Source organism: Cyprinus carpio, chromosome A16 (assembly GCF_018340385.1).
Source record: "Cyprinus carpio isolate SPL01 chromosome A16, ASM1834038v1, whole genome shotgun sequence".
NCBI classification, from domain to species: domain Eukaryota; kingdom Metazoa; phylum Chordata; class Actinopteri; order Cypriniformes; family Cyprinidae; genus Cyprinus; species Cyprinus carpio.
Window position 1 is genome coordinate 767,977 of NC_056587.1, and position 27,620 is coordinate 795,596.

The 27,620-nt window shown below is 36.2% G+C and overlaps 2 protein-coding genes across 8 annotated transcripts in view; both read left to right on the plus strand.

Annotated features, from left to right (window-relative positions):
• The window catches only part of LOC109089619 (type II inositol 1,4,5-trisphosphate 5-phosphatase-like), a 29,422-nt gene extending 20,034 nt beyond the window's left edge, over nucleotides 1-9,388 (plus strand). For all 5 annotated transcript variants that reach the window (XM_042771941.1, XM_042771940.1, XM_042771942.1 and 2 more), the window contains 9 exons: nucleotides 2,207-2,342; nucleotides 2,426-2,536; nucleotides 3,400-3,565; nucleotides 5,039-5,274; nucleotides 6,251-6,361; nucleotides 6,771-6,855; nucleotides 8,302-8,429; nucleotides 8,551-8,662; nucleotides 8,984-9,388. In XM_042771941.1, the coding sequence (XP_042627875.1) occupies nucleotides 2,207-2,342; nucleotides 2,426-2,536; nucleotides 3,400-3,565; nucleotides 5,039-5,274; nucleotides 6,251-6,361; nucleotides 6,771-6,855; nucleotides 8,302-8,429; nucleotides 8,551-8,662; nucleotides 8,984-9,123 (1,225 nt within the window). In that variant the 3' untranslated portion in view covers nucleotides 9,124-9,388. The remainder of the gene's footprint in view (nucleotides 1-2,206; nucleotides 2,343-2,425; nucleotides 2,537-3,399; nucleotides 3,566-5,038; nucleotides 5,275-6,250; nucleotides 6,362-6,770; nucleotides 6,856-8,301; nucleotides 8,430-8,550; nucleotides 8,663-8,983) is intronic.
• Nucleotides 9,389-10,794: 1,406 nt separating this feature from the next.
• On the plus strand, nucleotides 10,795-26,614 carry LOC109058762 (metal regulatory transcription factor 1). Of its 3 annotated transcripts, none has more exons than XM_042771945.1 (9): nucleotides 10,795-10,952; nucleotides 11,372-11,448; nucleotides 12,952-13,456; nucleotides 19,427-19,665; nucleotides 21,649-21,780; nucleotides 21,962-22,035; nucleotides 25,176-25,306; nucleotides 25,407-25,481; nucleotides 25,565-26,614. In XM_042771945.1, the coding sequence occupies exons 2-9, from the start codon at nucleotides 11,426-11,428 to the stop codon at nucleotides 25,679-25,681; spliced, it is 1,296 nt and encodes a 431-aa protein (XP_042627879.1). In that variant the 5' UTR covers nucleotides 10,795-10,952; nucleotides 11,372-11,425; the 3' UTR covers nucleotides 25,682-26,614. The 3 variants fall into 3 exon arrangements, with proteins under 3 accessions (XP_042627879.1, XP_042627881.1, XP_042627880.1); XM_042771946.1 differs by lacking the exon at nucleotides 10,795-10,952 and adding an exon at nucleotides 10,973-11,256; XM_042771947.1 differs by lacking the exon at nucleotides 11,372-11,448 and having other exon boundaries at nucleotides 10,797-10,952; nucleotides 25,565-26,613.
• Nucleotides 26,615-27,620: the final 1,006 nt, after the last annotated feature.

The following is a 27,620-nucleotide window of genomic DNA, read 5'->3' on the forward strand; positions in this document are numbered from 1 at the left end:
ATGCCATTTCAGATGCAGCTTCTGTGTTTCCTCTGCATTGCAAAGATGAATCTTGTTGACTGATACTTTCATTTGCTTGATAACAGCCCAAATAGCTCATTATAATTGACTAATTAAATATAAGAATTTGACTCAAATGATAATGCACACTTTTAGAAAAAAAATGGCTTTAAAGGGATAGTTCACCCAAAAATCAAAATTATGTCATTAATGACTCACCCTCATGTCGTTCCAAACCCGTGAGACCTCCGTTCATCTTCGGAACACAGTATAAGATATTTTAGATTTAGTCCGAGAGCTTTCTGTTCCTCCATTGAGAATGTATGTACGGTATACTGTCCACGTCCAGAAAGGTAATAAAAACATCTTCAAAGTAGTCCATGTGACATCAGAGGGTCCGTTAGAATTTTTTGAAGCATCGAAAATACATTTTGGTCCAAAAATATCAAAAACTACGACTTTATTCAGCATTGACTTCTCTCCCGTGTCTGTTATGAGCGCGTTCACAGCACATCCGGTTCGCGAACGAATCACTCGATGTAACCGGATCTTCTTGAACCAGTTCACCAAATCGAACTGAATCGTTTGAAACGGTTCGCGTCAACAACAAGCATTAATCCACAAATGACTTAAGCTGTTAACTTTTTTAACATGGCTGACACTCCCTCTGAGTTCAAATAAACCAATATCCCGGAGTAATTCATTTACTCAAACAGTACACTGACTGAACTGCTGTGAAGAGAGAACTGAAGATGAACACGAGCCGAGCCAGATAACGAACGAACATTGACTCGTTCTCAGGTCAAGAACCGGTTGCATCGGTTTTCGGATCACCGGTAGTGATGGGAAGTTCTGTTCTTCTCCGCGAAACGGTTCTTTTCGGACAGTTTGATTCAATAAACCGGTTGCCGAAAACGGTTCACCAGTTCTTTTGCGCTCGACGTAATGACTTCATTGGCGATGATTGCCCTTGATTCAAGCCTTCGGTTTTACCCGCGCTCATAACATTAACACAGAATCAGTTCAGAATCAATCACCAAAAGAACCAGTTCAGTTCAGACGCGCTGTGTGTCAGTCTGAATCACGCATGCGCAGAATCATCAGCTCCTCGGTTCTCGAACCGGACGCGTCCGACAGAAACGGTTCTTGACTCGAGAACGAGTCAATGTTTCGTTCGTTATCTGGCTCGGTTCAGTACGTGTACTGTTTGAGTAAATGAATTACTCCGGGATATTGGTTTATTTGAACTCAGAGGGAGTGTCAGCCATGAAGCCAAAAAAGTTAACAGCTTAAGTCATTTGTGGATTAATGCTTATTGTTGACGCGAAACCGTTTCAAACGATTCAGTTCGATTTGTGGAACTGGTTCAAGAAGATCCGGTTACATCGAGTGATTCGTTCGCGAACCGGATGTGCTGTGAACGCGCTCATAACAGACCCGGGAGAGAAGTCAATGCTGAATAAAGTCGTTAGTTTTTGATATTTTTTGGACCAAAATGTATTTTCGATGCTTCAAAAAATTCTAACGGACCCTCTGATGTCACATGGACTACTTTGAAGATGTTTTTTATTACCTTTCTGGACGTGGACAGTATACCGTACATACATTCTCAATGGAGGAACAGAAAGCTCTCGGACTAAATCTAAAATATCTTATACTGTGTTCCGAAGATGAACGGAGGTCTCACGGGTTTGGAACGACATGAGGGTGAGTCATTAATGACATAATTTTGATTTTTGGGTGAACTATCCCTTTAAGGTAAAAAAAATAAAAATAAAAAAAAGACCTTAAAAGGTAAAAATCAATTTAAACTTATTGGAAAATATTAATTTCTGTCACTGCTGTGTACTGACTACCACACAGAATATTAAGAATATAAAAAAAAATTAGGAGTCAGCTGTCCACTGTAGTCCTCAAGATATCAGCACAGTAACACTCAGTCAAATTATTATCGATAAAATCCCAGAAAATATTGAGATCATTTTTTGTCACCAGTGCTACTAAGTAAAACAGTTAATTTCGAGCCCTGTATTGCAGGAAAAACAAAATGTAATTTTGCCCCAGTACCATTCAGCCCTAAAGTGGACTAAAGCAAATAAAATACTATACAAATAGGAAATGGCAAGTGTTTGGAAGATGGTGTTATTTCTGCTCTGATTACTGCATCTAATCAGTGTGGTTTTTTTGTATGTGTTTGTTTTTGCAGTGAGAAGTGCAGAGTTCCAGCATGGTGTGACCGCATCCTGTGGAAGGGAAAGAACATTAAACAGCTTCATTACCAGAGTCACATGACCCTCAAGACCAGTGACCACAAACCCGTCAGCTCTCTGCTAGAGATCGGGGTGAGAACACCAGCCGTGATCATGCAGCCTTTAACCAGTCCTCGTTCTGTGTCCTTATTGACATCTGCTGTTACTCTGCACAGATCAAGGTCGTGAACGAGGAGTCCTACAAACGCACGTTCGAAGAGATCGTGAGGGACATTGACCGACTGGAGAATGATTGTATTCCTTCAGTAACTCTGTCTCAAAGAGAAGTGAGCAGTCTTCCATCATTTAGTCATTGACTTGATACATTTACACTGATATACAAAATTTGGGGGTTATTAAAATGTATATAGACTTTTTTTTTTTTTTTTTGAAAAACATTAATACTTCCTTTGGCAAAATACATGTTTAATTGATCTAAAGTAACAAAGACATTTAAACTTAAACTTAATATTCAAAGAATCATGAAAAAAAAAAAGTTTCATCAAATGTGTCACGATTTGCTACGGTGTGAGGACGAGGAGACCAGGAGTACACAACCAGGGAATTTATTCATATCACAGGGAATCACACATAACATAAGGAGTTGACATCAACAATACCAGACAAACTATGATAATGAGGGACTAACGATTAGACACACCTGGATTCAATGAAAACAAACGGGGAACACTGGGAAAGAAATCAACATAAGGACGAAAACTGGGTCAAAGGGAGCAAAACATACACAAAACACAGAACAGAGTCTGAAAATATTTAGCAGCACAACTGTTTTCAACATTGATAATAATCAGAAATGTTTCTTGAGCAGTAAATCATCATATTAGAATGATTTCTAAAGATCATGAGACACTGAAGACGGGAGTAATGATGCTGAAAATTCAGCTGCGCATCACAGCAATCAATTATGTTTTACAATATATTCACATAGAAAACAGTTTTTTTTTTTTCATTGTAATACTATTTTACAATATTACTGTTTTATTCTATTTTAATCAAATAAATGCATCCTTTTTTCAAAAACATTCAAAAATCATTCCGACTCCAAACTTGTAAATTGTATTATGATTATGTAATGCTCATTAAAATGGAAAATTAATGCTTCATATTTCTTTTTGGTTTCTTTCTGTAGTTCCAATTCCAGGATGTGAAGTTCATGCAGCATCAGGCAAAGACTGTGACGGTTTATAATGATGGACAGGTGCCGTGTCAGTTTGAGTTTATTCCAAAGCTGGACGAGCCCTCCTACTGCAAGCCCTGGTTAACAGCAAACCCAGCTAAAGGCTTCTTGGCTCAGGGTGAGAGGGATTCTCTACTACACGTACATTAGCCACAGTCTTGGTGTTTATTTGATCTCAATGGAGTGGAATCTAGTTAACAATTCTACAACAACCAGCTGTTAGTGTTTTATTGAGATTTGACTGGCTGTCATATACCCTCTTGGGAATATTTGCTAATATGTCATCAGTCGTATCACGGAACTCTGTGTCCTAACCAGGTGTGACACAACAGGTTGCAATAACGGAAGTCCTTTTTCAGTCCTCACTGACAGCAAAATGCTGCTTTAAGCAACCAAGCCAAAGCCATTCACTTGATGTGTATTTTATAGCAAGCTTGAGAGCCATTCTTCATCATCAATACATAAATCATAGTATTCACAATTAAAACTTAATTATGACTCGTAAAAAGTCTGAATTTAAAGAAATATTTTCCACTGGTTATTATGATATTATGATGGACTTACATCATTAATATGGTCATTCCAGAAAGATAGTATAAACCAGGGATGTGCAATATTGACAAAAAAAAAAAAAGATATTCTGATATTTTCAGGGATTTTGTTGATAACGATGTAAACAATATTCAGCTGCTGGCACCATGGCTGGTTAGTTTTGAGCAAAAACCTATCTGTTAGAACTAATAAACATTATTAAATTAAATTTTTAATGAGAGTGCATTGAAAGCCTTGAAAATAACTACAATAAAATCAATCTCTTCTGTTTTTTTTTTATTTATTTTTTTCAGAACCCTTAACATTTTATTTGTGGGTTTAACATTAATGGATGGTCTAAAACAAAAGAGCTGTAAAAATTCGAAATATCTTTTAAAACTCCTTGTATTTAAGCTTTCATAATCTATTTGAAAAAATATATTATATATTAATGAATAAATCTGTATATATTAAATTATTTAATTGACAAGTGTCATGCTTGTTTGCTTTGGGTTTTTTTTTGTCATGTAAGCTATAGCTTATGACTTTGATACTGCTTTATTTGTTCAGAAACACAAGTATCTTATTGATATTTGTGTATTTTACTTTCATTTCATTACAAGTAGACCAACAGAGCCCCCTAAATAAACAAAGCTCCTTACCGGAAGAGCATTAGGACCCAGGGGAGGGTCATTATGTACGTACATTCTCAAATTAAATGTGACGAAACAGTGGCAAAAGTTCGCTTCAAAAATGAGCACACTGCTGACGTGATCCTATCACTATAACACCCTGAGCACATGTGAGCTATTTGTTTTATCGGCAAGGTATATCAGCATAATTTTTTCAAATCCCATTATCGGCCGATTCTGATAACGTTCCAATAATATCATGCATCCCTACATATCGCACCCCCTTACTTCAAAAGCGTTCAGTCATTCTGGAGTCCAGATCTCCCTTTGAATGTGTTCTGTCCGTAGCAGCGATCAGTCGTTATCGGTACAGATCAGTGATCAGTTTTATTCAGTCTCACATTAGCGTCACTGATGTCTTTGCGTAGGTGCCAGTGTGGACATCGACCTGGAGGTGTTTGTGAACCGCACTACAGCCCCAGAGCTGAACTCAGGCCAGCAGCAGCTGGAGGACATCCTGGTTCTGCATCTGGACAGGGGGAAAGATTATTTCATCTTCGTCACGGGCAACTACCTGCCCAGCTGCTTCGGCTCGTCTCTCAGTACCCTGTGCCTGCTGAAAGAACCCATCCAGGACATGCCCCTGGAGACCATCAGAGAGCTGGTGAGATCCTGCCATTAGTAACTTACGTAGTATTGCTGTATGTGTCAGTTATATTTTTGAACCAAGCATTGAGCTGTTTCAGAACTTTGCGAGCTGCACTACTGTCTGCTGTCTAAATAGACAGCTACTTTCTGAGGCAGCATCTTAACACACGTGGATCCTCATAAGTGACTGCACTTCTTACACGAAGCGCATGAGAGACTCATCTCACGACTGATTGATATATATTTTGACATCAGCAAACGTGACAGAAGACTCAAATATGTGGTCAAATAATTATTAATTAGATTTTTATTGATTATTTAGTAATCCGGTACCAGGGTCAAGAAAGATTTTATTTCTATGTTTTTAAGTCTCTTCTGCTCACCAAGGTTGCATTTATTTGATCAAAAAGTACAGTAAAAATAATAGTAATATTGTGAAATATTTCTACAATTTAAAATAGCTGTTTTCTATAGAAAATTTAATTAATTTCTGTGATGTGCAGCTGAATTTTCAGCATCATGACTCCAGTCTTCAGTGTCACGTGATCTTCAGAAATCATAATAATATGATGATTTGGTGCTCAAGAAACATTTCTTTTTTTCTTTTTAATATTTAAACAGTGATAATTTTTTTCCCCCAGAATTCTTTGATAAATAGAAATCAGCACTGATTTGAAATATAACTCTTTTGTAACATTATACATTTCTTTACTGTAGCTTTTGATCAATTTAATTCATCTTTATTGAATAAAAGTATGAACTACTTTGAAGAAAAAAAAAATCCTACTGACCCCAAACTGTTGGAACAGTAGAGTAAAAAAAGCTAACATTTCTCACTACTCGTGATCTTGGTGAGTGAATTGCTGCAATGCATTATGGGTTGTCTTCTCTGTGAAGGATACCTGCATTTAATAAATATCCTTTATATCATAAACTTGGTTACAAGCTGTAATCATCTGGGAATGCCTCATACTCTTCGTTTGTTACATCAGAGTATGAAGTCGACTAGCCAGGGGAGTAACCCAGAGACTGATAAACCTCAAGAAATCCCCAAGGAAATATGGATGATGGTGGACCATCTCTACCGTAATGCTAAAAAACAGGTCAGGATTGCCCTTTTCTCACGTATTATTGTGTTTTAACCTTGTTTAAACTTTTCTCTTTCCCAGTCTTAAAAAATGTATACTGTGCTTTTGTAATTTTGTGCTGCTAAAAGCTGTTTGTCTTTTTTGTGGTCGAGCCATTGAGCTGCTGTCCATAGCAACACCAACACTAAAGCAGGAATCTCTGGAGGAAATTCACTAAAAGTTGTTTCAGTAACCCCAAACAAGAAATGAAAGCTTCCCCAAACTATTCTTTGTTGTTCAGAGACGGCTGACTAAATCTACTGCACAATTACACACGTGATTCATCGACTGATCGTAAATGAAACTTCGAAGCACAATGCCTGGAGTTCATCCAAGAACTGTGAAAGCAGCCATGATGAAATAGTGGACAATGTCTGTTTTACAGGAAGAGCTCTTTCAACAGCCCGGCCTGCGCAGCGAGTTCGAGGAGATTCGGGATTGTTTGGACACGGGCAGCTTAGACAGTCTGCGTATCCTTTCACACGGTCACTGTGTGATTCATGTCTGTGGGGTCAACTGACTCCCCATGCATCCAGAGTTCACATTAACTAGAAGTTCTAGTTCTTCTTCTCTGGATATTTCCAGAAATTAAAATCGTTTCCTTTATTTTGCCTCTGCAAACATAGACCAGGAGAAAGAGTGAGTGAGGGTTTGGGGAAAAACAAGTGCAGTCCAGTGGAATAACTCATGGGATACTGTGTGGGTGACCATGTTCTCTTTTTCACATTGCAAAAGCAAAAAATAAATAAAACAAGAATATAATGGTGCTTGATAAGACTAAAAGAGTTATGGGATTAATATCACATTAAAAATGGTATAATTAAAAAAATAATAATAATAAAAACTAAAATATAAATGCTGTGTTTCCCACACATAGGCTTTACTTGGGCAGGCCTGTCTTACCATTTAAATGCTGTACTTTTGCATAACTTACAATGCATAATCATGCATAATATGAGTATATCATTAAATGTAATAGTAGCCTACAGTATGTAATTAAAATGAATTTCAATAAATAAAAATATTGTTAAAAATCGCACATTATTTGTTATTTGTCATTTTTTGTTTTTTGTTTTTTTTGTATTGGGTTTTTTGAGGAGTTTTCCACCCGGATGTATATTTAGTACTTTTTGGAAACTGTGGGAAACACTGAAGTGCAGTAGTAAACTTTCAAAATCAAAGTTTTTATGACCAAATTAATAAAAATAGTACCCTTGGTTTTACTAATGGATTTGCACTTGATTTTATGTTTTTTTTTTACTTTTTGTCTGTTATTGGCTATTTTTGCTCAGGACTTTAGGGACCTAAACATAGATAACGGCTCAGATTATATTACATACTGGCCTAAACTATTTCCTGGAATGTAAAATTAATGCAGGTCATAGCTGGGCTACTGTCTGTAAAAGGCCACAATAGGCTATGAATGATGAAATCTGTGTAGATGAATGGATTATATATAATAATGTTCATGGAAAGCATACACAGGCAGCTAGAAGTTTGGGAAAATTAAGATTTTTCAATGTCTTTGAAAGATGCTCACCAAGACTGAAATATTTGGTAAAATTATTTTTAAATACAGTTTGGGTCAATTTTTTTAAGTCTCTTACACTCACAAAGGTTGCATTTATTTAATCAAAGAAATACAGTAATATTGTGAAATATTACTACAACTTAAAATAACTCTTCTGTTTTAATAAATATTGTAAAATGTCATTTATTCTTGTGATGCAAAGCTGAATTTTCAAGTAGTCCTTCAGAAATCATTCTGATATGCTGATCTGCTGCTTAGTTTTTATTGGTGCTCAATTATTAATAATACGATCAATGTTTCCTATCAATGAAGCTTAATTCATAGTGCAACCACGTGTCTCTAACCTACTTGACTGTTAAGTGCCCTTGACCTGAAGCACTGTTAGCTGGCAGTAACCACTCCGTGTCTGAAGCCCTGCTCCTGTTCCTCGATGCCCTTCCTGAACCGGTGATTCCCTTCTCCTTCTACCCGCAGTGCTTGGAGTGCTGCTCTGACAGCAGCCAGTGTAGACAGGTTTGTGTCTTCAGTATGCCTTTTTCAATCTAGTATCCATTTGTGCGAGTGCCGTTTGTTTATGATCTGAAAAACTGATCACTGTTAAAATAGCATGTTTCCGTTTTCTGTCCGCCCACAGATCATTTCTATGCTACCTCAGTGTCATAAAAATGTTTTTAACTACTTGACGGCCTTTCTTCAAGAGTTGCTGAAGTTCTCTGCACACAATCGGCTGGATGTCAATATTTTAGGTCGGTTGACGATGCACTTTCACTACTTGTTTTGGTGTATTTTTGTCTGCAGATTTTAAGAACACAGGCCAGTTTCGACGGAAAGCAGAACTCAAACGTTTATTCTACCCAAGACACATTCAGTGCCCACTGAAGCACTGCTTAAATGCTGTCTTCGTGCTATTAATAGTCATTTAAAAACAGATTAGTTGCATAATTAAGAAGTGTGGTTAAAAAAAAAAAGACAGTGTAAAGTTTGGGCATCTGTTTTGATTTCCCAGGTTAGATGTAGTCATGGAAAACTTGGAAATATTTGATTTCTCGTTTGTCTGTTGTTTACAGCCCCGATCTTCGCTGGCCTTTTGCTCAGGTCGCCCACGAAGCAAGATTCTACAGAGAAAAGAAAGGTGAAGGAGTTTTTCCAGCATTTCTTGGTCCAGACGCCCTCTGACAGAGACATTCATTATAAATCACCTGAATAATGTACTGCATCATGCTGCCTTCATTATTTCACATGCCTGTTTTTATTCCAGGTTTCAGCTGAATTATGTCGATAAACTTTGTAGTTGCCATTTCATTTAAAACATTTTAAACAGATATTGAAGCTAATTTGTATTATTACAAAGCAAATGGGAATTTATTTGAAAAAAAATAATGGTTATTTAATTAAATATATTTGTATTTGGATGTTTGTAAATAAAAAAAGTTGTTCTTTTATATTAAATCTCAACAATTATCACAATCTCACTGTTTGTCTTTTCCTTTTTTGAATCTTCAAAATAATCATATTTAGATTCATATTATTTAGATGCAAAATCGTTTAGAGGATGTAAATATTGAGGTTTTAATCCATTATATATTTGTCTCTTTATTTTCATGCTCATTTACAAGATTTGTTTTTACACCAACCTAAATAAAGTATTAAAATAATAACTGGTTTAAAGATCATTTATACAAAGACAATGTACATATGTTAGTAAACACAGCATGGAGCGAAAGGTTTAGTCCTCAAAACCATTTCAAGTATCTCACAGTGACTCATTCATTATTCCAATATTGAGCATCTATTTTGTGGATAACTTCGTTTGTAATGAAAAAAATTATTTATATATATATATATATACACACACACACACAGTCATGGACTGTTTGTTACTCTTTAAATAGTGTAGGGTTTTTAAATAATTATACATCAGCTAATATATAGACAAAACCAAAAAAGGGACAATATTTAGTTTAAAAACACTTTACAGTCCAATTATTTTCTAAATACTTTAATTGTACAAAAACATAAGACAGGCCATGTCTAAAATGAATAAAGAACAACTGAACAAAATTTATTAATATATAGACAATGAACATTTTAACAGAGCTTACTCGTTTTATTAGGTCACAAACTTATCAATACAGCTTTATAGACAAATATAGCATTTAGGCTAGAGATGTGCGCGACGACTAATTTGACTGTGGTTTATACGGAAGTTTTGTATCCGACTAGTCTAAAAGCAAGAAACCCCCAAAAGATGGTTTTAAAAAAAAAAAAACTTGTGCGTGCATGTATATAATAACCTGCATTTGAAATACTTAATCTATGAATCACACTGACAAATTCCTCACTGAATTCCGCTAAAAATAGGCCTGTCATGTTGTTTTTGTTAGCCCTGTAATTTCTGTTATTACAGTTTTACTATGCGAAGTGATATGGAACTGTAATGCGGTCAGGAGAGCTGCCTGGAACTACGTTCGCCGTGCGTTTCCCAGAAAATAATTGCACACCTCAGAACGTTCATCAGCCAATCAGATTCAAGCATTAAATCCCTAAAAATAATTGCACACCTTAGAACGTTCATATATATATATATATATATATATATATATATATATATATATAATATATATATATATATATATATACTATATACGGTAACACTTTATCGTAGGCCTATCTTTGGAAAGACACGATCTTAGATCTTTGGAAAAAAAAATTCTTACGGTTCAAAAACTTTTGATTGGTAGTGTAACGTTACCTGTATAATTAACTGAGGTACTAGTCCGCGAAGTTATTATCACACAGTTGCCACACAATGGGCTAAAATGACAATAAAGTTGGCTTTGATATTTTAGGAATAAATAATAAATGTTAGCTATGTTTGGTCGTCCGGATAAAGGCCGATGTTGTGATGTGAAGGAGCTGAAGTGAACTGATCTGGAGTCTGTGTGCGCTGCTGTTCATGATGGTGCCGCTGGGGAGGAATGAAGACAGGACCCGATACACAACATTACTGAGGCCTCTGGCGACTTTATAACACTGGTAAATACATCAAGACATTTTAATCTGCTCGATTTCGCGGTGTAAGCGCGTGTCGGTGTCGTTCAGATGTTTTAATGGCTCGTCTCAGTTTCATTAGGTTCTGTGCAATGCTAACGGTTTGAATCTGTTCGCATACATCCACCATGTATGCTTAAACCATCACATATTCGCCGTGTTCAGAGTATCTTACACTTTAACCACTCAAAGCGACAAGTTACCCGTGGTTATGTCTAAATACACTTGTTAATATCATCTATAAACTAGTGCAAATGGCGTGCTAACGAAGCTAACGCCTGTCATCGCTGTTAGTGAATGGAGACTTTGCTAGCACGCTAGCCTGTTAGCTTCTCTGTGCACTCTTAATAAAACACGACCGTTTTAAGTGATTATATTAAATATGTGTTACTTAATTATTTCAGTCCTTTTGTCTTCGGGATATTATTAATGTTGACCGGACAGAAGCAGATGAACTAATGACTGGAGCTTCACTACACAGGTGAGCTAAACAGTTAGCAGTACGCTCCTCACATGCCAGTTTGTTTTTATAAAAATATTTCTAGCTTAAGCGGAATATAAGACATTTATGAGTGGATGCCATCGAGGACTGCATGTTTTAAGTTCTAGGTTTCTCTGTGTGTGTTCATATTGATAGATGTGAATGTTTTCGTGCATGACTTGTGATTGTTATCAATGTCAAAGTGAACATGGAAACTTCTAGAAAGTGTCCAGAATGACAGAAGCCTCGGGACTCATATAAACTCACCTGCTTTAAGACTCATTGTGTAGTATTATGAAGGTTTTTTGTTGTCACAGTATGTCCATCGCTTTGAGACACAATGTGCTCTTTGTAACTGTATAGTAGCGTGAGAAAGGCATTCATAGTGTGCACTGTCAGCCAGTCAGCTGCCTTCCTAGACTGCATTTTTGGATATAATAACCTAGTGAGCTTCCCACCTAGAGCATTTCAGGCATCATGAGATGTTACGCTACCTTCCTAGACAGCATTTATGGCCGTTATAACATAGTAAGGTGTCTTTCTAGATAACGTGGTAATCTTAAAACCTTTTATCGTCGTTTTAGGCATCAAAGGTGTTGACTCAGAACATAATGATGTCCAAAGTGCTGTCTAGGTAGTCAGCTCAGCTAGGTTTTGCGGCGCAGCCGGTGTGTCTGGGTCATTTTTGTTTTAGAGTGACCATTGTGTGTGTATTTGTTATAGTTACATGGCAACACTGGTTTCAGTTTACAAATGCACCTTAACCCTTATTGTTACTCTAACACCAGCAAAAAATAGTTCCCCTGCATTGTCCTAGTTTCTCGTGACAGTGCGAGACATGGTACTATTTTTCCAACACATTACATTCTTTGCTATTTATATTAAAATACAATTTATTACAACCATACTGTAAAACGGATACGTGCATATGTAATTTTCATAGTAATTATGCTGGTTTAAATGTACTTTATTTCTTGATAATGCACACATTAATAGTTTTTGACATTTCCTCATTTAACAAAGAGGAGCTGCAGTTATTATAACAATTCAAAAAAGTATTTGTAACATACTATTATAGCATTTATTAATATTTTGATTTAACCTTTTATTTGTTTAATTTAAATTTTAAATTAAATTGAATTTTTCTTTATATTTTATGTGCTTGTCATTTAATTTAGTTTTATTTTTTTAATTTTTTTTTTTTAGTTTTAATTTTAAGTTTTTGTTTTTCTCCTGATATTTATATAATATTTTATTTCAAATTTATTTCATTTACTAACAACAAGTTTTCATCTGATATTTATATCTTATTTTATTTCACCTTTATTTTAATTACCAAAAACTATTTTTAATAGTTTCAGTATTAATTGACAATGACAGCACTATGAAGAAGTGAGCTTCCAGTTCAGTCCTTGATTCAGGCCGATAAATCCTGTTTTCAGTTTGATAACCTGACATTGTGTACTATGAATATTGTCTTTAATCTCTTTAAACTTATTTCAGCCGCAACAAAAGCAAACACGAGGACACAAACCCAGGACTGAGCTCCTCCGTCAGGATCATGGGAGAGAATGGCCCTCTCACAGAGACAGCCATGCTCTTTGAGGACGAGGAAGAGGATGTGGACCGACTGGGCCATGAGGAGGAAGATGAGGACAAGATGGCAGACTATGACAAAGATGATGGCATAATCTCCGGACCCTCGTCCTCCTCGGGAAGGGTCTATGATCGCACCACTGTGCTCATCGAGCAAGACCCCATCCGCCTGGACGAGGAGGGTGAGGAGGATGGCATGGCCTTCCTGCCGGAGGGAGAGTGTGAGGGGGACGAGGGCTCTCTGTCCTTCATGGGTGACCCGGATGGCATGTCGCAGGGATACATACACCACACCATCTCACCAGACCAGATACAGTTCATCATTAACCCTGGGTCCACCCCAATGCCACGAAACATCGAGGGCGCAACGCTGACGCTACACTCCGAGTGCCCCGAGACCAAGCAGAGAGAGGTGAGCAGCTTCATGCTGTGTGTTATATGACCGAGCATTGCTTTAAAGGGATAGTTCACCCAAAAATGAAAATTCTGTCATTAATTACTCACCCTCGTGTCGTTTCAAGCCTGTCTTCAGAACACAAATTAAGAGATTTTTGATGAAATCCCAGAGCTCTCTGATCCTGCATAGACAGCAATGCAACTGAAACATTCAAGGCCCAGAAACGTAGTAAGGACATCATTAAAATAGTCCGTGTGACATCAGTGGTTTAACCATAATGCTATGAAGCTACAAGAATACCTTTTGTACTCAAAGATAACAAAAATAACAACTTTATTGTTTATTAATTGTTTATTGGTACCATGACGCATGTGTGTGCATTCCTCTGATCGTGAACAAGGCGCAGAACTGGCTGCTGTTCGACGTTAGCAGCAACACATACATGCGTCTTGGTGGTATTCCTGTGAATGGATGTGGTGGAGACTGACCAGAAAAGAAGAAATTGTTAAATAAAGTCAAAAAGTATCATATTAGCATCATAACATTATGGTTAAACCACTGATGTCACATGACTAGTTTAACCATGTCCTTATGTTTCTGGGCCTTGAACGTGGTAGTTCCCTTACTGTCTATGCAGGGTCAGAAAGCTCTCGGATGTCGTCAAAAATATCTTAATATGTGTTCCAAAGATGAACGAAGGTCTTCCGGGTTTTGAACGACATGAGGGTGAGTAATTGAAGACAGAATTTTCATTTTTGGGTGAACTATCCCTTTAAAATGACGACCCTCGTTGTTTTGTTTGTGTTGAATCTGGTTGTACCGGTAAGGCCAGTTGCGTGTCCATCAGTCACACATTATTTGAGAGATCTGCTTGTTCAGTGGAAGCACATCAGATAAGCCTGGAGACGGATGTGTGTGTTTACACGGGGCGTTCATCCCCACAGGATCTGTGTTTCCACATGATTTCACATCAGAGCTCTGGACCCAGCCGTCCTCTGCTCTTACGGCTGGTTGCTGCTTCAGTAAACGTCTGCGAGTCTGACAGAATCACAAGAGGCCTGTGTTTGTGCACAATGGTCCTAACCACATACTAAACATCCAGTCTGTAAGTCAGATGTTAATGCACTAACCACTTGGATTTAATCTTGGTTTAAACTGATTGAAATTCAGTTTTATTTGATCCCTATTTCTGTTTTATCATATTTTTTCCCCCGAATTCAGTGTTTTCCATTTTTTTTTTTTTTTTCAAGATGTTGGTGGTTTCGTTCAATTTTAATAATCAAAAAGCTTGTCTAATTAATTGAACTCATAAGGCTATAGCAGTCTAATAATGTATTCAAATAATGAAATCTGTTTTATTTTGTTCCAAATTCCATGTTTTTCATTTCTAATTAATTAAATTATTAAAATGTTAACAGCAATAGTGCCCTATGAGATCATTTTAATTCTGTTATAATGTTTTTTTTTTTAAATGTTAATAATAAAAAAGCATGTTTAATGAAATACATGCCTACAACTTAAACAATTAAAACTGAACAATAATAAGGCCCTGTTATTTTTATTTTATTTTTTTTTATTTTTTTCAGAAATTCAGTTTTGTCCGTTTTAATTAGTTTGGATTCTCTATTTTATGATTTAATACAAATGTATTATCAAAACCGGGATAATCAAATGAACACATAAATGATCTAATTAATCTTTTAAAATGTAATCAAATTGAACAATTTATTTTATTGTTTGGCAAACAGAGGTTTATTGTTTAAATTAAAAAGAAATTACCAAACCACAGAAACCATAATTAAAGTTTTCATCTAGTTGAGATCTAAAAAGGGAAATAATGTTTAGCTAATTAAATTTGGGGAATTGACATGTTCTCCGGCAGTGAGCCGCCTCTCGCTGTTTCAGCTGAACAGATTTGACATCTTGCTGCTGTAGCATCATTTTTGTTTGCGGTGAAGTGTGTCCACACTGCTGCTGACATGTTTACCCTTATCCACATTATGTGCACAAAGTAAATGTTGACACAGTCATCAGAAAACGGGTGCTTCTGAAAGTTTGGTGCATCACTAGAAGATCTTTAGACTCAAGCAGTGTGTTTTTGGGAGGTCTGACACTTTGAGCCAATTCCTGACGTATCCATTTTGTTCTAAACTCTCTAAAGTTTAAACACTAAATGTTCTTCCTCACTCACAGTCACAGTTAAACACTAACATTCAGATGTCATAGCAAGAGATGAGCATGATGCTTCTCTTGATTATTATTATTATTTTTAAACACAATCTTCTGATATTTACCTGCTGCTTATCTATCCTGAGTGAAAATGTTTCATTTTAATTTGTCATTTGCGTTATCTTGCAAATAAAAATAAATAAAAAGCCCCACGTGAAGCCCCTCATGGTTGAGGTTGCCAGATTTAAATCCTCCAATCAGAGCCTTTTTCTTAAATCGCAACATTTTCTGCCCATTGGTTTACTGGCAACCATGCACTCTCTCTCTCGCTGCGCTGATACAGTATGTTAGTGTGAAGCGATCTCTATTCTGCTCAAATAAAAGTGTAATACAGACACTTCTTCAGTTTTTCGTTCGTTTGCGGCGACTAAATCTGCCAGAGAACCATGCTGACATTCTCTTGAAAGTGCAATAATTCTGACGAATTTAAATGACAGTGTGCAAGATTGATGATCATTATATTTTTGAGCAAAATAATCTCGATGGACTGTTTAACCATTATCTTGCAGCCCTACCAAGAGGCTTATGTACATATTTAGAGGAGTCATTATAAAGGCATTCAGTCTCAGAGCCTATATGTGATAGACTGACTAATAAGCTGACAGATGTTATGTAACATTTGTAATGATTTCATGCTTAACAGCCTGAAGATGCAAACACAAACCATTCAAGAATGTCATAATGTATGTAGTATTACTCATGTGGAATGGCCACTGTGAAGCAGAAATAGAATAATTTTGATGCAACAAATGGCTCCAGGTGGTTTATTTGCATTACACAGACTTGCAAATGACCAGCTTTTATTGTCTGTTGTACCACGCGCACACACACACACACACAGATGACCGGCTTTTATTGCACACACACACACACACACACACACACACACACACAAACACACACACATTTTGAAAAGTCATTCATCACATCTACATGGCTTTGTCTTGTAATAACCCTAAATACTTTGATATTATGTTTGTAGTTGTCTTTTGTTTGTCGTATCGTGTTACATGAGCTCTTTATTCTTGCCATTGTATTCAGAGAATGATTGATGTTGATAATGTGATGAGAGCTCAGCCACAGTGTTACAATTTTATGCTCAAATCAGATGTTTTTCAAGAGTTTTTTTTTTTCACATGACCTTTTAAACGACCCATTTGTGACATTGCACTGAACAGGCAGACTGCCTTAACTGGTTTGCATGCACAAGACACTGAAATATTTTTTTTTAATTTTTGCGTAAATTTTTTTTTTTTTTTTAAATTTAAAATATTCATATTTTATATATATTATATATAAATATATATATATTAGTAAAAAACAAAATTATTGTTAAATATTATTGAAATGTAAAATAGTTGTTTTTATTTCAGTATATTTTAAAATGTCATTTAAAATGTAGACTTGTTTATTTGAAATAGAAATCTTGAGTTTCATTATAAATGCCTTTACTGTCTCTTTGATCAATTGAATGTGTCTTTGTTGAATAAGTATTCATTTCTTTAAAAAACAAACAAACAAAAAAGTCTTACTGATGCCAAAGTGCTTATGATAATTGTATAGTTTTAAAATAAGTAATAATTGGTTGTGCTGTCAGTCATGCCATTGCTAACTTAAAACAACCAACAACTAAGCTTAAAAGATCTGGATTTCTGTGACGTAATGTTGTTGTGAATTGCATCACGTTAAATGAGTCGCGTTATACATCTGAATGACACTGAGGTGTTTTTGTTGAAATAGATTATCATTGTTTATTGGTTTGATTAGGAACCTAAATGGTTAACTAACTAATCATCAATTAATCAAGAAACTAATTAATCATCAACCGACAATTACCAAGGTTTTTGACCAATCGCATTAGTTAAAAAATATTACAGCAAACTAATGGGAGTTAATTTGATGTTGGTTATGCCTAGCATTCTATGAAAAAGTAAGGAGATTGTGAAATCTGAAGTGTAGAGCTAAAAGAGCAGTGAGACCACATGGTCAGAAGCAAATAATCTGATGCAACATTGAAGTTCAAAAATAGTAGGACAAATACAAAGTATACTGTATATGAGGATAAAAGTTAGATTTGTGCTAGATTTTAGCCTTAAAGTGGGTAGGACACTTCCAGAACAAATGAAGTAAGGTGTGTTTTTTTTATATTACTGATGTGTATTGTGTAGTTTGTCTGTTATAAACAGAGAGAGAGAGAGAGAGATCAGCATTATCTCATGGTCTGATGTTCTTTGCTCCTGGGAACAGAGACATCTGTATGACAAGAGATTTTGCTGCTGAATACTGATCAGTGGCTTGATGTGAAAGAGAGTCTGTTTGCTGCTCAAACACACACACAGAGGTGCGGGTCATTCACGGCCACACGTAAACCACTCAGAATAGTGTTCAGTGTTTCCCAAACACAGCAGGACACGCTTTGATCCACTGCTGGCAGCTTATGAAAGATTTGAGCTGAATTCTTCACACAGAATAAAATAATAACTCCTGATATTATAATCTTCATTGTTAATTAAGTTGATTAATATAACTTCATTTGTTTTGTTCAAAAGTTTGGGGCTAATAAAATCTTTGAAAGAAGTCTCTCCTGCTCACTAAAGGCTGCATTTATTTGATCATAATACAGTAAAAACAGTATGCATGCTGCAGAAGTTGTATGGCAAACATCGGCCAGTACTATGACAGGAAATGAAGAGAGAAGAAGAAGTGGGTGGATTGGGAAATGTCATGAGCCTGATTTGATGTCATGTTGTACACATGAGCACCACGGGTAGCACCATGTGAGTTAACCACTAGGTTACATCTCTGACCAATATGTCACTTAAGGGAATAGTTCACCCGAAAACCAAAATCTACTCACCCTCATTCACAATGTAGATGGGTTTGTTTCTTCATCGGAACAGATTTAGAGAAATTTTGTATTACATCACCAATGGATCCTCTGCAGTGAATGGGTGCCGTCAGAATGAGAGTCCAAACAGCTGATAAAAACATCACAGTAATCCACAAGTAATCCACACCACTCCTGTCCATCAGTTAATGTCTTGAGAAGTGAAACCTGCTTGTTTGTAAGGAGCAAATCCATCAAGGCATTTTTAACTTTAAAACCATTGCTTCCGGCTAAAAGTCCTCAATCCATAATAATGCTTTCTGCAGTAAAACAATCGTCTCATCTGAATCAGGAGAGAAATCTGAACAGATCAAGCACTATTTACAAGTGAAAACAGTTCTGAACAAATATGTGCATGGATTTTAATGTTTGAGGACAACAGGAAGCCTTATTGTGGATTTGTATTTTGGCCAGAAGTGACACTTTGAAGTTAAAAGCATCTTGATGAAGTTGTTTCTTACAAAAACACAGCTTTTCACTTCACAAGGCGTTAACTGATGGACTGGAGTAGTGTGGATTACTTGTGGATTGTTGTGATGTTTTTATTCTCCAAATCTGTTCTGATGATCAGACAAACTCATCAAAATCCTGGATTGTCCTGAGGATGAGTACATTTTCAGAAAAGTTTCATTTGAGTGAAATAAAGTGATTAGAAAGAAATGTTAATTGATAAATTTGTCATTCTACTAAATGTATGTTTTAGATTGAATATATTTTGTTCGTTGTAGAGCCTGGCATCTGTGAGAGGATGTTGTTTGTGATCGTTTGGCAAAAAGGAATCATGTTCATCTGAGTCATGCTTTTTGTTCTCCATTGCAGATTTTCATGTCCATCACTTTGTGACCGTTGACTCTCTATCCATCTCTCAGGTGAAGCGATATCAGTGCATGTTCGAGGGCTGCACGCGCACCTACAGCACGGCGGGAAACCTGCGCACGCATCAGAAGACACACCGCGGTGAATACACGTTTGTATGCAACCAGCAGGGCTGCGGCAAAGCCTTCCTCACGTCCTACAGCCTGAAGATCCACGTCCGTGTCCACACAAAAGAAAAGCCCTTTGAGTGTGACGTCCAGGGCTGTGAGAAAGCCTTCAACACACTCTACAGGTGAACTTGAGGATGAAACACTATTTATTCATTTTACAAATACATGCTTAAGTAGCTGCTTATCCTTGCGGGCTTTGCTGTTAGACAGCGATTGCATTGTATTGATCACAGCATGCAGGTCTCACTGAAGCTCATGTGACTGCTTGCCTGAAGTCACAGATCTGCCGTCACCCACTTCCTGTCAGCCACTTTTCGCTAATGTCTTGCATACATCAGATATGTATTTACACGACTGATAAATCTTTGTCCTAACCAGTCACAGCACCACCAAACGAAGAATGCAGGGTTTTTTTATTGGATTTGATTTTTTGTATCTCCCCGTTCAGAGTGAACTCACACTCTTTTCACAACTGTATAATAAACATTAAATATCACAGTAAATCTGGGTATTGACAGATTTTGCAATTCAGTTTGCAAGTTCTTGATTCGATTTGATTCGGTAATGATTCGTCTGTATATATATCAGGTACAGTACATGTACATTTGCTTAAGGAAAAAAATCTTTATCAACAAATGCTGAAATGATATAGGGAACCCTGTCATTTTGTCAACCCTGTACATTACAATAATATTAAAAGTTAAAATTCACCTTTACTTATTTAACCAAATAGTTTAAACTATTAAATTCACCTTTAAAGTTTATATATACACTACCGGTCAAAAGTTTGGGATCAGAATGATTTTTTATGTTTTTTACAGAAGTTTCTTATGCTCTTCAAGGCTGAATTATTTTATCAAAAATACAAGGAAAATATTTAATATTTGTCAAATATTATTATCATGTAAAATAGCTTTTTTCTATTTTAATATACATTAAAATATAATTTATTCCTGTGATGCAAAGCTGAATTTTCAGCATCATTACTCCAGTCTTCAGTGTCACATGATCTTCAGAAATCTTTCTAATATGCTGATTTATTATCAGTGCTGGAAACTGTTGTGCTGCTTCATATTTTTTTTTTTGGAACCTATGATACTTTTATTCAGGATTCTTTGCTGAATAAAAAGTTAAAAAAGAAGAGCATTTATTTAAAAAAGAAATATTTTATAACAATATACACTACCAGTTTGGGGGTCAGTAAATTTTTATTTATTATTATTTATTTTTTAAAGAAATTAAAACTTTTATTCAGCAAGTATGTGTTAAATTGATAAGAAGTGATAGCAAAGATTTATATTGTTAGAAAAGATTTACATTTTGAATAAATCCTGTTCTTTTTAACTTTTTATTCATCAAAGAATCCTGAAAAAAGTAATCACAGGTTCCCAAAAAATATTTGGCAGTGCAACTGTTGCCAACATTGATAATTCTAATAATAAATCAGCATATTAAAATCATTTCTTAAGGATCATGTGACACTTTATACTGGAGTAATGGCTGATGGTAATTCAGCTTTGCATCACAGAAATAAATTATATTTTAAAGGATATTAAAATAGAAAGCATTATTTTATATTGTAATAACATTTTGCAAGATCATAATTTTTTTTCTGTATTTTTGATCAAATAAATGCAGCCTTGATGAGCAGAAGAGACTTCTTTAAAAACATTACAAGCCATACTGATCCCAAACTTTTGACCGGTAGTGTGTGTGTGTGTGTGTGTGTGTGTGTGTGTGTGTGTGTGTGTATGTGTATATATATATCATTAGATTGCAAAGAAAATACAGTATTTTACGGTATTTTTCAAGGAATAACTGTATTTTCTTAAAGACATCCTTGATGATGAATACTTGAACAAAGAATCAACATCATTAAAATGAAGATTGATTAAAATGTATTAATCAATATTGTAAACCCAGCCCTTTGTTGTTGCTTGAAACTTGGTGAATTGAATCTTGTTACTTCAAAATGTTTGCTTAAAAAAGAAAATGTTTCATTATTTGTTCACCCATACATAATTATTTAATTTGTACTTTGTGTGAAGGTATCTGCTCAATGACTAAACCTGATCACTGCATGATTACTGTGTTGCTCTCGTCAGACTGAAAGCACACCAGAGGCTGCACACTGGGAAGACGTTTAACTGTGAATCAGAGGGATGCACCAAGTACTTCACCACACTCAGTGACCTGAGGAAGCACATCCGCACACACACGGGGGAAAAACCATTCCGGTGAGGAAAATCTGTTTGATTTATACAGCACGTGATTATAGCATTCACCTTAAATGTGCAGCAACTGTGTGACTGAGACAGTGGTCTTTCTAATACAGCTGGATACTGCAGTCATAAATTATAAATGTGCTGTGTTTGCATGTAAGTAAAGATTGAGGTGCTATTGTGTTTGTGTCTGCAGTTGTGATCATGATGGCTGTGGTAAGGCTTTCGCTGCTAGTCATCACCTGAAAACACATGTTCGGACACATACTGGTAAGAAACTGGCAGTCTGTCCCATAAATAAACTCAAAATGAAAGCAGTACACTGACAAAATCTTAAAACTTCTGTACTACTACTGTAATACTACTGTATCATATTTGATATGCTAATTTCTAAGGCCTCTAATTTATTAACATGATCAAACTTTGCCTAATAAAACTTGTTGCACAGTCTACCACATGCCTTCTGTTGTCTGATTGATAGTTTAGGCCTTTTAGTATAATTGTAGCTTGTGGTTCATGTGACTTTTTGCTGTGAATTCTTTTCTTTTCTTTTTGAATTTTATAAAGTCAACATAAGAGTAACTTCTATATTGTTAGTATTGATTCAAGAGAAACACTTACTGGACTGAAGCAACTTTGCTTTACTTGATTATCCAGACATAAATTTTTAGAAAAATCATGTTCAAATGAGAGTCAGATATGATCATCTGACTTTTGAGGAACTTTTATTTGTTCATCTCTCAATCAATGCATTGCATTAAATGTTTTGAAACTACACAGCTTTGATCACAAAACTAAGCATTTAAATCTCATATAACTGATATTTATATAATTCTATGCAAGTAGTTTGCTATATTATTATAATGATTCATTCATTTAAATTTCAACCTCTCATAATTTCATCTTAGTTTTTGGCCATATAAATATTAGCAAGTGCACCAAATTGAGTATTTTTGCTCAGAATAAAACTGAGCTGTTTTCATCTCTTTCTTTTTTTCTTTCTTTCTTTCTTTCTTTCTTTCTTTCTTTCTTTCTTTCTTTCTTTCTTTCTTTTATTTATAAAGCACAGTTTAAACAACGTAACGTTGATCAATGTGCTGTACAATCTCTAAATAGAAATTGCACAGTATTAATTAGTCTGCAGTGCCAAACGCTAATTCAAGTAAGTGCACTTTTAATTTTCGTTTAAAATAACCTAGTGACGGAGCCAGTCTTAGATGTAGAGGTAGCTTATTCCAGCGCTTCGGAGCAGCTACTGCAAATGCTCGGTCACCACTCAATTTCAGTCTATTTCTTGGAATGTTTAGGATAATTTGATTTGCTGATCTGAGAGACCTGGTTGATTTGTAAATACGAAGGAGATCCACTAAATATGGTGGGGCCAAATTATGCAATGCTTTATATATTTAGTGGATCTCCTTCGTATATACAAATCACCCAGGTCTCTCAGATCAGCAAATCAAACGATCCTAGTCAAAAGTTTCAAATCAATTCTGTACTGCACTGGCAACCATTGAAGTGATGCTAAAATCTGTGTTACATGCTGTTTTTTACGAGTACCTGTTAAAAGCCTAGCAGACACATTTTGAACTAATTGAAGATGATTTAACAATACTTGGCTGATACCCACATACAGTGAGTTACAGTAATCCAGTCTTACAGAAATAAAAGCATGAATAATCCTTTCAAAATCACTGGCGGACAGAAATGGTTTAACCTTTGCTATTGATCTTAAATAGAAGAAACAAGATTTGACCACGGAGTTGATCTGTTTTTCAAATTTCAAAGAACTATCAAATTGGACACCATGGTTCTTCACCACAGATTTACAGAAGGGAGCTAAATTGCCCAAGTCAAAAGAGTTTTGGGCTTCAGGAGCCTTTGCTTTCATTTAAATTCAGATAATTTTGTGACATCCAAGATTTAACTTCATGTAAACAACTCAAAAGTGACTCAAAAGAGCTTTTATCCTGTTTCTGCAAAGGTAGATATACCTGAGTGTCATCTGCGTAACAATGAAAAGATACTCCATGCTTATGAATATAGAACCTAAGGGTAACATATATAATGAAAACAAGACTGGGCCGAGAATGGATCCTTGTGGAACTCCACTAGACAATGGGGCCGTTTTAGAGTAAAGTTGACCAAAATGGACTGAAAACGTCCTATTAGAAAGAAAGGACATAACCCACTCAAGTGCCATACCCTGGATTCCCACTATCTTTTTTTAGATGAGAGACAAGAATATTGTGATCAATGGTATCAAATGCTGCACTGAGATCTAATAAAACTAAAACCACTGAGCTGCCTGAATCAGTCGAAATAAAAATAAAATACTCTTCGAGTATGAGCTTCATAGTCACACTAAATCATATTATATGAGTCATAAAAGCCCGATGAATCAAATATGTAGGCTTATGTAGAAACACTTCTCTTTTACCTTTTGTCTAAATCAGGGGTCACCAAGCTCGGTCCTGGAGGGCCAGTATCCTGCAGAGTTTGATTTTCGTTTGATTAGGGTTGGAGCTAAAGTCTGCAGGACACTGGCGCTCCAGGACCGAGCTTGGTGACCCCTGGCCTAAAGGTTCCTTTGTAAAAAAAAAAAAAAAATATATATATATATATAATATATATATATATAGATATATATATATATATATATATATATATATATATATATATATATATATATATTCTGACCATTATTTCATTATTTTCATCTGGATTTTACAGGGTTCATCTCTTATAGAGGTCATACTATACAGTTTAGTTGCTGTTCTTTTGAACTTTCTATCACAGTTTCCACAAAAATATTGATAAGCAGCACATTGATAAGAATCTGAAATGTTTCTTGAGCATGAAATCAGCATATTAGAATGATTTCTGAAGATCATGTGACACTGAAGACTGGAGTAATGATGCTGAAAATTCAGCTTTTGTCACAGCAATAATTTTCATTTTTAGCTGTATTAAAAAGAAACAAGTTTGTAATAATTTGTATTAAATTGTAATAATAGATCAATTCTTACTGTATTTTTTTTAATCAAATGAATGCATTCTTGCTGAGGATAAAAGGCATCTAACTTGTAAAATTAAACTATTGTTATTGATACAGATAGTGGTACAAACAGTATAAATAAGACACTTAAAATGCTTTAGCAAAACGTTTACTAAAATAAAATGAAAATAAAAAAATATAAAACTAATTTAAACTCTTAATAAAAACTACAATAGAATTTCAGTCATACTAAAGTGATACATTGTAAAAATCTGGTTTAAATGTCTGTAAAATTAATCTTAATATATGCTTAAGTAAATGAATCTGGCCTTATTTCCCAAAAAAAGTTTTGACTTGTTTAGACGAGAGAACTTCTCCAGTTCTTCTCTTATGGTCTCTTTTTCTGTTCCAGGAGAGAAGCCGTTTTTCTGTCCGAGCGATGGCTGTGAGAAGACCTTCAGCTCTCAGTACAGCCTGAAGAGTCACATTCGGGGTCATGATAAAGGTCCAGCATTCACCATGAGCAGTCATCCGCTGTCAGAGGTGCACGCTCACACAATCACAGGCCGCTCTGGCTGCTTTGTTACATTGCCACTTTCGGACAGTGGTCTTAATTGATACTGTTGTACTTGTTCTATTGCAGGATGCGAATCACTCTCTGTGCCTCAGTGATTTGAGCCTCATTTCCACAGACTCTGAGCTCCAGGAAAACCACAATGTGAGTGACGTCCTCATTTACACAGAGCTGTTTTCAGTCGTCTCTCAGATACGAGTTCATCTCAGCAAATATTCGTGTCTCAGTCTCAGGGTTTGGATCTGAACAGCGTCACCCCCATACGAATCTTTGAGCTGATGTTCCAGAGTCCTGAGAACAGTGTCAGCCCGGACGACCCGAAGCCCACAGGCAAGAACTTTTAGAGCTCACTGTGTTCAAAAACAATGGGTCATTCCTGTTATGTAGTACGGTTTGAATAAGTGAACAATCATTTGTCAGTGTTTTTTGTAATCTATTGAAGTCTTTATTTTAATTATTTTTGAGTATACCAGACTTTCAGAGATTTTCTCAGGCACTTAAAATTTATACTATAACCATGATAGAAGCATGTTAACTTGGATTGGGCCGATAAACGATGGCTGACAGACATCACAATGTTAAGCCTTCAACTATCACACATTCAGATGGAGCACTGGTAGCACATATGCACAAATATTTACACATGATGTTAGCCATAAGAGGGAACGGTCCTTGGTTAGCTTTCCACCAAGTTAGTGGGTCTTCTTCTCCATCAATAGCCATTTCGTGTAGGTATATCGACATCTCTGCTTTACCTTTTTGATCAGCTGTGAGCGTGGCTGCTGTAGCTGCTCTTTTCCCAAGAAGTCTGCCGAGTGAACTCTTTTTCTTCTTAGGCAGGGTGCCAGCTTCTGATTCCTCTTCCTCTTCTCTCACTTGTGTGGGACTGGGTGTAAGACTCGGGTGTGTTGCTGCTGCCGCCAACATCTCTGCTACCAGTTTTTGTAGCTCGAGTGGCTTCATGTGATCTCCTCTGTATCTTGGGTCGAGCAAGGTTGCTTTGTGCATCATCCTCTGGGTGGCATCATGGCCATATTTGCCATCCATGTGCTCCAAGATGATGCGCTTCAGGTCGGCTGTGAGTTTGGCATCCTGCTCTGAATTCCAGGTGGGCTAACGTGGGCAGAAGTGAGGAAACAGTAACGTAGTTTTCTCCTGAAGGAATATCTGTAAACTCCGCTATTGGCTTCAACCCGCTGGTAACCGCTTCCAGAACACTTATGTCCTTCCATGTAAGCTCTGGGAGCGTGCAGCAGATTTTGTCCTGACCCTCTTGCTTGCATCAATGGTTTTTTATTTTTTTTTTTTGATTTGTGGTTTTGAGATAAAACGATAACGATATGTATCGCGATAAACATGTAATCGATATCAATAAAAACTGCGTTCAATAAAATGTTCGATATATTTTTTTTCTTCGTCGGGACAAACCCATACAGTCTATGGACAAACCAGAGGTTGCGAAGCAAGTTTGGTTGCATGAACAAATGTACTCGCTCTCTGGTAACCTAGCAACGCAGGGAGTAGCAATAGACTGTATAAAAACGGGAGTGACACGCTACCAGCCAATCATGTAACCGTTTGGTTGCGCCATATCGTTGTCTCGTGTTGGATTCTTCAGTAACAGAACCGGCGTGGAGTGATAAATGGAAAGCCTTATTTGTTCAGTGAGTGATGTAGATAAGATGACCGACTGCTGCACCAATTCTGACAGACGCCCGTGCATGTTACTGAGAGAACGAGCTCTCCATCCCTCGCGCATATTAATCAAAATTGATATTACCATCAAAATCAATTGAGAATTGACACGATGATAGGTCGAAGACCGAAGTTTCACGTGAAGCATTCTGAGATTTTTTTTTTTCCCCTGAATTACCGCTGGGTGTGAATTGAATTAACGTTGCCTTATCTTCTCTGAAAAGCGTGCCGCACATTCAGCTGACATAAAACACACTTTAAATAAACGAACAAAACCTATCCAGTGATTAAATATTTTCTGTGTTGACACAAATCTTGTGCGATGTCCTAACTACCGGATAATCGCACGTGCTGTCGCCGCGTCATGATAGGTGCGCCTTATATTTTCCTGCTTTTTTTGTCCTTTGCCAATCACACCTATGAATCAGAGGAAGGTTTTTGTTTTAGTTCACCCCAAAACGAAAATTTCCAAATCATTTACTCACCCCAATGCCATCCAAGATATCCATGTCTTTCTTTCTTCGGTGAAAAAGAAATTTAGTTTTTTTTTTTGAGGAAAACATTTCAGGATTTTTTCTTCATATACTG